The 13,308-nt window shown below is 37.3% G+C and overlaps 1 protein-coding gene across 1 annotated transcript; it reads left to right on the plus strand.

The window, feature by feature from the left end:
• The first annotated feature begins 3,837 nt into the window (after positions 1-3,837).
• On the plus strand, positions 3,838-12,321 carry tmem151ba (transmembrane protein 151Ba). Its single transcript, XM_028440028.1, has 2 exons — positions 3,838-4,129; positions 9,746-12,321. The coding sequence occupies exons 1-2, from the start codon at positions 4,049-4,051 to the stop codon at positions 11,186-11,188; spliced, it is 1,524 nt and encodes a 507-aa protein (XP_028295829.1). The 5' UTR covers positions 3,838-4,048; the 3' UTR covers positions 11,189-12,321.
• Positions 12,322-13,308: the final 987 nt, after the last annotated feature.

Here is a 13,308-nt window from a genome sequence, read left to right on the forward strand (position 1 = left end):
AACTTTAAAATCACAAGAAACAATAACGTCAGGAGCGTGATGACGTAGCCGAGCGAATATGGGCGGTAACATTTTATGATAGTGCTGCGTTCCATGCAACTCGGAACTCATCATTCCCTAGTTAGTATTTAGATAGATAAATAGATAGATACTGTAGATAGTTTCAAAATAAATTTCTATGAATGTTGGATACCTCGAATAGATACCAAAATTGTGTCCATTTTCAGTGTTAAAATTTGTTGTTCAAATATTCTTCAATTCAAATATAAGTATAAACAGCACATACTTAACTTGTATAAAGATGAATGTGAAGATTGTTAAATTTACAACAACTGTTGTTTTAGCAAAATCATTTATAATAATTGAGAAATAAAATATAAAAAATAATTAAAAAAAAGAGGAAATTGTTAAAATCGAAAGTTGATTACATCTGTTCTGGGCTATTGTTATTTTTTGGCATCGGTGAGGCCATCTAATTTGTAACGTTTTTGTTAAGAATGGGGTAGGAGTTTATAAGATTTCTTCTTCATCCTACTCCTGTTCTTCTTTTCATGGCATGTATTATTGTTGTGTTTGCTGGATTGTTGTACCAATTTTATGTTGCATTACCATGAAAAAAGAATAAATAAAATGAAATGAAATGAAAATTTGCAGAAATTGTTTATACATGTATAGGTATAGGTATGGGGCAACAGAAACTCTGATCCTCACTCCCTCTGATTAAAAACCCTTGGTGCTCTGGGCTCATCTGTGAAAACCAGTCTCAGAAACCATGGGGTTGTGTTTGATCAAGCAATGTCTTTGGAGGGACACTGTCGTCAACTCACTAAAAACAGTTTTTACCACCTGAGAAATATCTCTAAAGTGAGACATTTGTTATCAAAATCAGATCTGGAACTGGTCATCCACACATTTATATCATCCCACATTGACTATTGTAATTCTGTTTTCACTTGTTTTAATATGTCGACCCTAAACAGACTCCAGATTGTAGAAAATGCTGCTGCCAGACTTTTGACCGGTGCTTCCAGAACATCCCACATCACCCCCATTCTTTCTACTCTGCACTGGCTTCCAGTCAAGTTTTGCATAGAGTATAAAATCCTAGTTCCGAGCGTTACATGGCCAGGCCCCTCAATATATCTCAGACTTGTTGTGCCCCTACACTTCAGGGTGCAGTCTTCGGTCTTCAAGCCAGGGTCTCCTAAAGATCCCAAAAACTAAATTTGAAACCAGAGGAGATCTGGCATTCCAGGCTGTGGCCCCCAAACTCTATAGCTACACTATATTCAAACTGTAACTTTACCTGTCTTCCAATTATATCCATGTCCATAAACCAACGTGTCCCATGTTTTTGCTTCTTTCTTTTTTAAAAAAATAATGGTGTTAGTAGCGGTACTATCGTGTCAAATCTGTTTTGTTTTTGTTTGTTTTTTTTTTTTTTGTGTCTCTTTCTTCTTTGTTGCATGGTTTGGCTTTGCCCACTTCCCCAGCTGCTGCTCAGAGTGATCGTCATAAATATTATCTGTACTACAGACTATCAGAGGCGCTGAGGGAGAGGCCTTCACTGCTGCCAAGAGCTGCCATCTGTTTTCATCGTCCACTCTAATGTTTACTTGCTCTATAGCATCAGCTTGAATCGGCAGCCGTTTTTCAACTGTAATAAACAAAGGCTTGTGTGCCTGGATTGCAAAGAAAAGTGGTGAAAAAAAATTAAAAATTGTTGACCGAGAATATACAACATAGCACTTTTTTTTTCAAACATGATTTTAATAATCACCAACAAAAAGGAAATTCCTACTGGATTGTAAAAAGAATGATACAGGAAACCATATCCTAAAAATGTATAAATAAGATAGTGGTTCAAAGGATTTACATATGGACTATGATATGAAGTTTGCAGCACATAAAAGTACTTAAGCGTAATCAGCTTTTTTTTTTTATTTGCCCCCATCATGCACATTACACAATGACATAGAACAATAACTTCCCCTGCACCTTTAACCATAGATAACTCACTTTGCTCTTATAGCACAAAAATCTTTTTAAATTGTCATAATATAAACTAAAATTTAGCAGAATTCTTGATTTGCAGATTTTACTTCTTTCATCGCACAGAAAGTGCTAGTAATCCTATAGTTGCAGCTTTATGAATAAGGGGAAGGGGTATTCAATTAGTCGTATTAGGCATTACTAACCATTTTAGTGCAATGATACGTTGTATTTTGTTAGTAGGGGTGGGACGATATATATGGTGCGACAGAAAACGCGATATTAAAACGTGACAAGGTATATTGTTGATGATACATACTCAATGCCCGAACGCACGTCTTTGTTTTACGTCACCACAGATGTGAGGATTTCCTTTCTTTTCTTGCCGGCATTTGTTTGACCTCTGTGGGCGGGGCCTCTGAACCAGGAAGATTTACGGGCGTAGCATGTAACATTTTACACCAAAATATGCCAAATTGATACACTTTGACTAAAACGTCAAGAGTTGGACAATAATCAATCAAAAACACTACTTCATACCCAAATACATTTGTTTTCAGGGGTTTAGTTAGGCTTATTTTTAAATTGAAAAAATACATCTTATTTATGTTATTGTTTATTTTATATTCAATTGAGTTATACCCAGAGTATGTAAGTATGTCCAGAGACAAATAAAGCATGTTTATTTTGTTCAAACTCCTTTTTTTTGTCTTTTTCCCTTTAAAAAATAAAAAGTCTCACATTGTTATCGTGAGCCCATTATCATATATTGTATTGTCTCTAGAAATTAGTGTATCGTCTCACTTCTATTTATTAGTATTGTTGGATTGGGTTAGAAGAAGGAGTCGTAAACAAAGCACAGGAAAAAGAGGTGCGGGCGTGCAAGTGTGCACGCGCCTGTAGTTATTTACAAACTTATAATGTTTATAATATTTACTCAGCTATAAATTCAGTTACTACGGATTACAACTGAACATAATTTGTATAATACTGATACGGCATATTATTAAATGTTACAAGACTTCCCAAATGTTACAGATGAAGAAACAAAAACAATTATTGACCAACAACAGAACCCTGAGGAACACCAATTAGTGATATTTAGCAATACTCAAGACTTGGAGCATGTTAGTCAGTAATAAACAAATATCGGTAAATTTTTATTACCTCTGCCATGGAGGTAATGTTTTCACTGGCGTTTATTTGTTTATTTATTTTTATTAGCAGGATTATGACAAAAGTACTAAGCGAATTTTGACAAATTGTTAACAGAAGATAGACCATGTGCCTTAAATACTGGAGGGGATCTGAAATCAATATATTGATTTGGGATCAATTTTTTTTTAAAATCTAAAAATCTCGAATCATCTGGGAATTTTCAAAAATGTATATTTTGGTTCGTTATAGACTGATCTTAATAAAATTTCACTCAGTTATGTTGGTTTTTTATTCATTTCCTATAAATGCCTTAATATTATTTCTTGATATATCTTATTGTTTATTTTATATTCTCTTGAGTTGAAAAAATGATACTCAGAGTATGTAAGTATGCGATCAAATAAAAGCATGTTGATTTATTTGTTTTTTTTTTTTTTTTTGTCTTTTTCCCTTTAAAATCTTCTTGGGTTGTTTTTGTGAACCCTATCGTATATTGTATCGTCTTTTGAAATGACATCGTCCCACCCCTACATAACAGTATTGTTGTACTGGATCAGGAGGGAGAAGGAGTTGTAGACAAAGCACAGGAGAAAGAGGTGCGGGCGTGCGCGCGCGCGCCCGTGGTTGTTTACATGGTGGTGTCGGTGTGTCTGCACACACGTGCCGCCACCTGTCGTCTGTGTTCATTCTTCACCTCTTCCAGTGAGTCGACCTCCACCTTCCTTCCCTTCCTTCCCCGCTCAGAGCATCACCTGGAGCGGATACAATGGTGATCTGTGGCCGCCTGAGCGCGCCTCACACGGAGCGTCCGTGGACCGTAGCTTGCAGATGATGCGCGGATCTCCGTGTCTATGTTTCATCAGAGATTTCATGCATCGGTGTTTGTGTTGTTGTCACCATGTCTCCAGCTTCTGCTGCTGCCACTGAAAGCAGCACTACTACAATCCCTGAGGATGAACCAGGGAGCCCCCGGGAGGAGGTAAGGACCCACACACACACACAAACACACACACAAATAAACCCCTAATTAGTTACAATGACCGGGATTGAGTAAAATAAGCTTTTTTACATATATGTGGACTAAATAATATTTATTTAATCCCTTAATGATGCATAGAACATATAGTGCACAAACATATTTTCCACACATCAGTGTTTCTGCTCCATTCACTGAGTCCAAGGTGAAACTGAACAATGCATTGTTTATATCCAGTCTTTCCTTTTTTTTTTTTGATTGGGATTTACATGCGACCCCTCCCCCATTCAGACCATAAAAAGTAGGGCTGGGCGATATGGACCAAAATTCATATCTCGATATTTTTATTTTATTTTTCAAAATGATGATATACAATATAAATCTGTATAATTTTAACATCAACATTTTGCAAAATTAAACCAGAATATCCTCAGCAAACTAAAGCAAACCTTAAGTTTGAACTGGGTATGAAGATGTAACGTGCACAAAGTAGCAGAAAAATGTGAACGCGAATGAGCAATATTATACTTTTTGTTTAATTTTTGTGTTGATTTAATTTCTCAACAAAGAATAAAAACAAAACAATAAATGTGCAGGCAAATAATTGAATTAAAAGGAGAAGAAAGAAATACAAACTTATCATATTTTCCCACTATTATCACTGGAAGAAATAAAACAAGAGTCTTCAAATTTTAGACCATACCATCACTTTTATATTTCTTGGTTAAAAACCTTCCGGTGATCCTTATGTATGGTTTTCAAAATGTTGAAATTGAGATTTATATCGTATATCCTAGGGCTAGGACTAAAATTAATATCTCATTTTTTTATTCAAAATGGCGATATACGATATAAATCTCAATAATTTTAATTCAAATCAAGTCTTACCAGAAATACAATTCTGGGTTAAATTTGCTGATGCAAAATGCCACACATAGGCACATTTATTACCAAACAGCTGCACAATGTGGAAGTCTTTTTCTCCAATAAGGGACAGCACGTGTGAGTGAGTTCTGTAGTGTGGCTTGTTTAGGGGAAGGTCTGGGTTAGAACGCACTCAGAAATCCACGTAACTGTGCTTTCCATTCTGTTCTGAGAAATACACTTCGAAAAGAGTATTTTAATACAAATGAAGCTAAAAAATAAAAGTGTATTTTGATAGAGGCGATATTGCAATTTTCTGTATCGCCAAAATACAAAAGTCGATTTATCTTGAATCTTGATATATTGCCCAGCTCTAATAGAAAGCATTGTGATTTATTTATTGTGTTTCTTCTTTTAGACACAAAGTAAACTGTGAAATTTTTATAAAGAAAAAACTACGAAAAATAAAGAAATCAACAAAGATCACAAACCAGCACCCCCCACTTTAACAGGGGAAAATTAGAAATATAATTGAATATATAGATTTGCATCAACCACAATGTTTGTAACATATACAATAATGCAAAAATGATAAGTAACATAACTGATAATGTCGATAATGACAAAATCACATGAAGAAGAATTGAGCAACAGAAGAAAAACCAACCTAAAGTATCAAAAGTTTGGGACCATTTCACTGAAAACTTACACTACACACCTGAAGTAAAACTAACATCATGACGTGAAACTAACAGAATTAATTTATATTATTATTATTTATATAAATTATATTAAACGCTGTGTATGAATAAAACCCATTAAAATGGTTTTCCTACTCAGGACAGAGGTTGGTAATTGTGTCCAGAATGAAAGCAGAAATGGGATTGATAATTGCTAAAATAATTGATGAATATTCATGTACAATTAGATTACTGTATCGCCTTTTCTCTTCTCCACTTTACAGCACGTGTTTAGTGAGGTTCTTATCTATTACACAAGAGGCTTTTCAGATAACCTAACAAAGTGTTCTTATTATGTCAAGAGGATGTTTCTGAGTGTGAGAGGCACTTAGTAAAATACAAGACTGTCAGGAAGATGAGGTTGGGCCTTTTCATCCATCCATCATTCATCCTTATTAGTATATTTCACCTCGTATTTATAAAATTGGCCAGAAATGAAAGGATACAATCATCTAAAGCTGCCTCCTCTCTGGATCTCTCTTTCTTTCTTTTATTTCCTTTAAAAAAATGAAAACAAAAACATTGAATATAAATATATATTTTTAAATGTTATTGGTTTTATCAAATCGCAGACTTTAAAAAATCATATTCTTTCACTGAGTGTAATTTCATTGGACACCTTCAAGCCCCTTTTCCTGATGCCAATTCAATACAAATGTTTTAGATAAGCATGTTTCACCTTTTTTTTTGGTGTTATTTTGTGCATTTGTGTTTTTTCATTTCAGTGAAACACTGATCTGCACTTGGGTTCCATATATCAGAGTTTATATACAGCAGAGGTGGGCACCTTCTATCGCAGTGGGGGCCTCAAAAATGTGTTTGTTTGATCGAAGGGCCACATTATCAACATTCATGTCAGTGTTTAGAATAATGATCAATCTGTGCGTTTATACAGGAAAGAACTAAGAGTTTTTATAGTCATTTTGGGTGTTTTTCTGTCATTCTGTGTATGTTTGTTGTCTTGCTTTGTATGAGGCATTTTGTGCATTTCTCTTGTCATTTTGTGTATTTTTCCTATAAAATTAATGGATTTTCTTAGTCATATTGTGTATTTGTGTTCACATTTTGTGTTTTTTGGAGTATTTTTTGTGTATTTCTGTGGTTATTTTGCTTGTTTGTTAGTGCCGCGGGTTTGCGGAGTCATTTTTTGAGTTTTTCTTGTCTTTTTGGGTACTTTTGTTGTCATTTTCGGTATATATTTTGAGTATATCTGTGTCATTTTTGTGTCATTTTGAGTAATTTTGTGTATTACTGTTGTCATTTAGTTCATTTCTGTAGTAGATTTGTGTGTTTTTGAATAATTTTCTGTGTTTTTCTCGTAGTTTACTGTATTTTCCTGCAATGTTGTCATTCTTTGTACTTTTTAATGTATTCTTGCTTTTGTTTGTGTATTTTTCTGTCATTTCGTATGTTTAATTTGGGGGCAGCATGAAATTAGACCGACATGCGGCCCCTGGGCACTCAGTTGCCCATGTTTGATATAGTATTTAATGCATTACGTTACAGTTTACAGAACATATAAAGTGAATCCCAATGTATGTCGCACTGCATCAACTCCAGTTATTGAGCATATGTTAAAATATTCCCCTTGCAGCAAGTCCTCTCACTGGGAAATTTGAGTTTATCTAGCAATGCATTTAACCTTGGGCTTACAAAAGGCTTCGGGGGAGGGGGATTCCTGTGACTAAGGTGGGGAAGATAATTATGGAGAAAGAGCACATGTATTATTTATGTTTGAGAGCTGACATGCTGACTTCAATACATCAAGTGATGCTGTGGGTGGAGTCGACCTGTGGGCTCTATTGTGTGATGTAGCAGACCAGACTCAAATAGGGGTACGTGTACCACTACTGGTACGCAATGACACTACAGGGGGTACTTGAGAAAGAGAGAGAGAGAGGTAAATTAACAAATGAAAGCATTCAAAATGTGGACTTTTAGTTAAAATTGATAATTATACTAAATATTACCAGCAACTCACAGAACGACCATAAAAACACACAAAATAAGGGAAAAATATACTGAATAATAAAAAGAACAGATGAACAACAACAACATAAATACACAAAATGACACCAAAAACACACATTTTAAGATTGAAAAATACTTACCATTATCAGTAACACACAAATCAACAACAAATAAACACTAAACGAGAGAAGAATACACAGGACCACTACAAAATACACAAAAGAAACAACATACGAAATGACATAAGAAACATCCAAATGACACCAGACAAAAACACACACAGAGAGAATAACTTAGAAATAGAAAAATCAAATAATTACTCCTTATAGATGGAATCTTAGACATTACACTTACAGAGCAAGATGCACGTAATGCTCTAATCACAGCTCACTCATGCATAAACTATGTGAAAGCACTTAGAATGCAGAACATTTCCATTTAATATTTTATGCAGAGTTGCTGGTATTTTAACTTAATACTGACAAGAAGGAATATGAACAGAAACACTGAAAGTTGCTACCCACAAGCATTATTCATCCGGTAAATCCATAATCTATAGTTTATTGATCAATAAATCGAAGATCATTTGCTAAAAGAAAAGATGTAAAAGGTTGAAATTGACGGTTGAATGTTTGTTTTCATCTCCCCTGTAAACACTCCGTTTGTTGACATGTTTGCGCATTGCATTGTGGGATGTGGAGAAGTGTTTGTACTGCATTCTAATATCAAATACTAGGAATACTCTTCTTTTTATCTGGTGAAAATCACAAGAAATCACAGTAAAAACACTTGTATGCATTCGTCCACAAGACTCCACATCCCACGATGCAATGCACAAAAATGTCAACAAATGTTCGAGATGAAAACAGACCTTCAAGTGGAAATTTCAACTTTGCACATCTATTTACGAGCAAATGGTCGTTTGCTTTTAATTGTTGATCATTTGCTCATAAAAATATGTGTTCGATGGTTCAAATCCAACCTGAGCCATCACTGTGGCGTGAGCCCCTTTTGTACATGGCTTTGGATTAAAGCCACGGGCGAAAGTGGCTCAGGAGGTAGAGGGTCGTCTTCTGATCTAGAGGTTGGGGGTTCGATCCCAGTACCTGACTATGTGTCGAAGTGTCCTTGGGCAAGACACTGAACCCTAAGTTGCTCCCAGTGGTCGACTAGCGCCTTGCATGGCAGTCCTGTCCCACTGGTGTGTGAATGTGAGAGTGATTGGGTGAATGAGCTGATATGTAAAGCGCTTTGAGACTGCTTCAGTGTGGTGATAAAGCGCTATATAAAATCAAGTCCATTTACCATTTTAAAGCGTCTGCTAAATGAAATTGTAGTTATCTAAATGAAAAAAATGATTAGCGTGGGTAGCAGCTTTAAATTATGGTAGTTCAGCTAGCCTAATATTAACCTGCCTTTTGGCATCTTTGTAGCTGCTGAATACTTTTAATTTCCATCGGGATTAATAAAGTATCCATCGATCTATATGTGTCAAACTCAAGGCAGGGGGGCCAAATCCAGCCCTTCAGAGCTTCCAATTCAGCCCGCTGGAGAAAGAGAAAACATGAATCATTGTGTAAAAGACCAAATAATCCAGAAATGTTGTTGAAAGAACTCTACATTTTTCCCAAACCCTGCCATTTTTCACAAATTATTCCACAAAATCTTCCCAAATGAAATACAAAACTGGTCAAAAAAATGAAATAAACCAAAGGTATCTGTCAGTTATTGCTTAGATATTGTTGAGGTCTTCCATACTTTGTCTAATTTATAACTGGAAGTGAAAATTTGGGCACATTAATGTTGAAATTGTGAATTTTCCCCCCTAAAAACAGTGGCCCATTTGTGATCAAATTGGTCCGTATTTGGTCCTTGAAATAAAATGAATTTGACACCTCTGTATCTATCTATCTATCTATCTATCTATCTATCTATCTATCTATCTATCTATCAATCTATCTATCAATCTATCAATCTATCTATCTATCTATCTATCTAATATAGTTACGTTTCCTGACTATTTGCCTCTTCTTCTTCTCTGCAGCAGCGTCCCCACAAACAGTCTCTGACCAAGTCGTTGTGTAAGGAAAGCCACTGGAAGTGCCTGCTGCTGTCTCTGCTGATGTACGGCTGCGTCGGAGTAATGGTGTGGTGTCAAGTGACCAAGGTCACGCGCCTTTCCTTTGACAGCGCCTACAAGGGAAAGTCTATGATGTACCATGACAGCCCCTGCTCTAACGGCTACCTCTACATCCCCCTGGCCTTCCTGGTGATGCTCTACGTGGTCTACCTGGTGGAGTGCTGGCACTGCTACATCAAAAACGAGCTGCAGCACAAGGTGGATGTGGAGAACGTGACGGAGCGCATCCAGCGAATGCAGCAGGCCACACCGTGCATTTGGTGGAAGGCCATCAGCTACCACTACGTCAGGAGGACGCGGCAAGTGACGCGGTATCGTAACGGAGACGCATACACCACCATGCAGGTTTACCACGAGAGAGTGAACACTCATGTAGCAGAGATGGAGTATGACTATGGGAACTGTGGGGTGAAGGATATCTCAAAGAATCTGCTGGGCCTGGAAGGTTTTCCCATCACCAGGCTGAGGTTCACTAAGTGCTTTAGCTTCGCTAATATAGAGTCGGAGAACTCTTACCTAACCCAGCGAGCCAGGTTCTTTACTGAAAATGAGGGCCTGGATGACTACATGGAGGCACGGGAGGGTATGCATCTGAAGAATGTAGACTTCCGGGAGTATACGATTGCCTTTTCTAACCCTAGCCGCCTACCTTGGTATGCCACCAACTCCACTTTTTGGTTAGCGGCTGCGTTGACCTTCTCCTGGCCACTTCGAGTGCTGGCGGAGAACCGCACTGCGTGTGTTCACTATCACGTGGAGAAGCTCTTTGGCTTTGACTTCATCCCAGCGACGCCATCATCAGAGGACCGACCATCCTGCAGACACATCCCGCGGGTCAACACCATCGACAGCACTGAGCTAGAGTGGCACATTCGCTCCAACCAGCAGCTGGTGCCCAGTTACTCAGAGGCCGTCCTCATGGACCTGGCCCAGCTCTCTGGGAGCTGCAACAGCTACCCCGTATGTGGGGGCTACAGCAGCTACAGGCAGAACTGTGAGAGCTGCCACCGTACCATCAGCAGCTCCTCCATCTTTTCACGCAGCGCTCTCAGTATTTGCAACACAAGTCCCCGCGTTCCCTTCAGCGCTAGCCGCTTCTCGTTGAGCCGACTGTACGGCTCCAGGCGGAGCTGCCTGTGGAGGAGCAGCGGGAGCTTGAACGAGCAACGTTGCCCCACCGAGAGCACTCGCTGTCTGTCAGGCCAACAGAGCAACGAGGAGAACCCTCCGGCCTATCAGGATGCTCTCTATTTCCCAGTACTCATCGTGCACCGCAACGAAGGATGCCTCAACCATGACCACCGATCCCTGCACAGGAACGGCTCATGTGTGGAAACGTCACTATGACATAAAGCTGCAGACTTTGATAGATTCTCGAGTTTCCCTTTATGAATGGTGTTTAAATTATTCATCATTATTATGACATGACACCTGTCATTAGCATGAATAAGGTGTCATGAAGGCTGTAATTAAGTGTTGTTCGTTACCCAACCCCAAACCCAGGGGTGTCAAACTCATTTTAGGGGCGAAATACAAACTAGTGTGATCTCAAGTGGGCCACAGATTATAGATGGAAAAATGGAAAATTTCAACAGGAATGTGCCATATCTTGCATTTTCACGTATAAATCATATGTAAAGAATGCATGGTAGCAACAATATCCTGACAATAAATGACAACTATCATTCCCTGTGACCAATTTTTGTGTAATTTGGTGAAATAATTTGAGGACAGTTGCAGGATTTTGGAAAAATTTGAGTTCGTTCAAAAAACGTGAGATTAAATTTAACTGCCATCATGTGATAAAGGCGTGGAAAAACTGTGAGTCCTGGAAATATTGTGGAGTTTCATTGAATTTGTGTATTTGGAGAGGCTGACATATCTACAACTGCATTATGTGGTAATTTACACAATGATTCATGTTTTCTGTGTTTTTTACTTTCTCCTTTGGGCCGAATTGGATTATCTGAATGGCCGGATTTAGTCCTCAGGCCTTGAGTTTGACACATATGCCCTAACCTCTAACCCTAGCCCTACCTAACCCCACTAGATCCCTCCACCTAACCCAAAAAATGCCAACATAGCTCCAAATGTGTCATAATTTAGCAAACAACACTTAATGACAGCCTTCATGACACCTTTATAATGTTAATGACAGCGTATAAAACTTGTAAAGTAAAGTGTTGCCAAAATGTGTCGCCACAATTAATGTCAATTTTCTAAATATACATTTCCATGATTAGACAATTCCTAATGATACACAATGTGAGAGGAACGGCTGAGGGTTGATACACACACCGCTGAACATGCCGTATTTATAGATTATACATTAGTCACTCTGTTTCACAACATGAGTAACATTTCTGGTTAATGAAACCTAAGGAGATGTTGACTCAGCAACAGAAGCAAAAATGCTGATAAGGAGCAGTTTGATCTCAAGAAGGCCACATACTGTATTTTATTCGTGAAAACGAGTAATTTCAATATTATTGTGCCCTAGTTTTCACTTCTACATATACATAAAATACAAAAAAATGTAAGAAACCGACAATATCCGAGCAATAAGTGATAGATATCAGTCCCAACAGGGTCTTCACTTTAAATTCCCAAGATTTTGTGACAATTTTCTATTTAATGAAGGAAAATATGTCATAATTTGAGGAACATTTATGGATTTTGTAAGAATTTTGAGTTTTTCAACTGTTTTAACATTAAAAATGACTCTAATCATGTGATATTAGCACTGGGAAAACTGTAAGCACCTGCAAATATTGTTGAGTTTCATTTATACAATGATTTATGTCATTTGTACTTTCTCCTGTGGGCCCAATTGAATGCTCTAAAGGGCCGGATAGACGTGAGTTTTACACATGTGATGTAAGTAAAAGCTTCAATGACAAAGCAATACTAAATCTTTTTTTAATTCAACTTCTAGTTATCTGAATGTATATAGTGTGAAGTTTTATATCGTATGTAAATGGAATAATCACACCAAAAATGCCATCAAATGTCCACTATTTAATAATAACTAGCATTTGTGTGGGAAAAAAAAAGCCTCTAAAAAGAAAAAAAAAAAAAAAAAACATTACACAGCTGCAATTTGCTTGGTTGCAATGACATTACACTTCCCGACTTGCCAAATATAGCTCAGAGTGTGAATAATTTAGTACGAGGGGGCTAAAGGACACAACGACTCAAAAGTAAACCGACACTTTTCATAATGTGTCTCGTGAATGATTCTCACACGGGTAAAGTTCAGTCACTACAGAGCGCTGCACCTCACTGTTGTGAAATGACATTTACTTACACACAATTTGTTTGAAAAATCAATATTTTCTGTGACATTTACAATAGGAAACCCTTAGAAATCCAAGTAAAGTGTCTAGGACCAACATTTACTGGCATTAATCAGTAATTATTATTAAAATAAATGACATCTCAGCATATAAAACTTAGATCAAGCAGAA

The sequence above is a fragment of the Gouania willdenowi genome, chromosome 24 (genome assembly GCF_900634775.1).
Source record: "Gouania willdenowi chromosome 24, fGouWil2.1, whole genome shotgun sequence".
Classification (NCBI taxonomy): Eukaryota; Metazoa; Chordata; class Actinopteri; order Blenniiformes; family Gobiesocidae; genus Gouania; species Gouania willdenowi.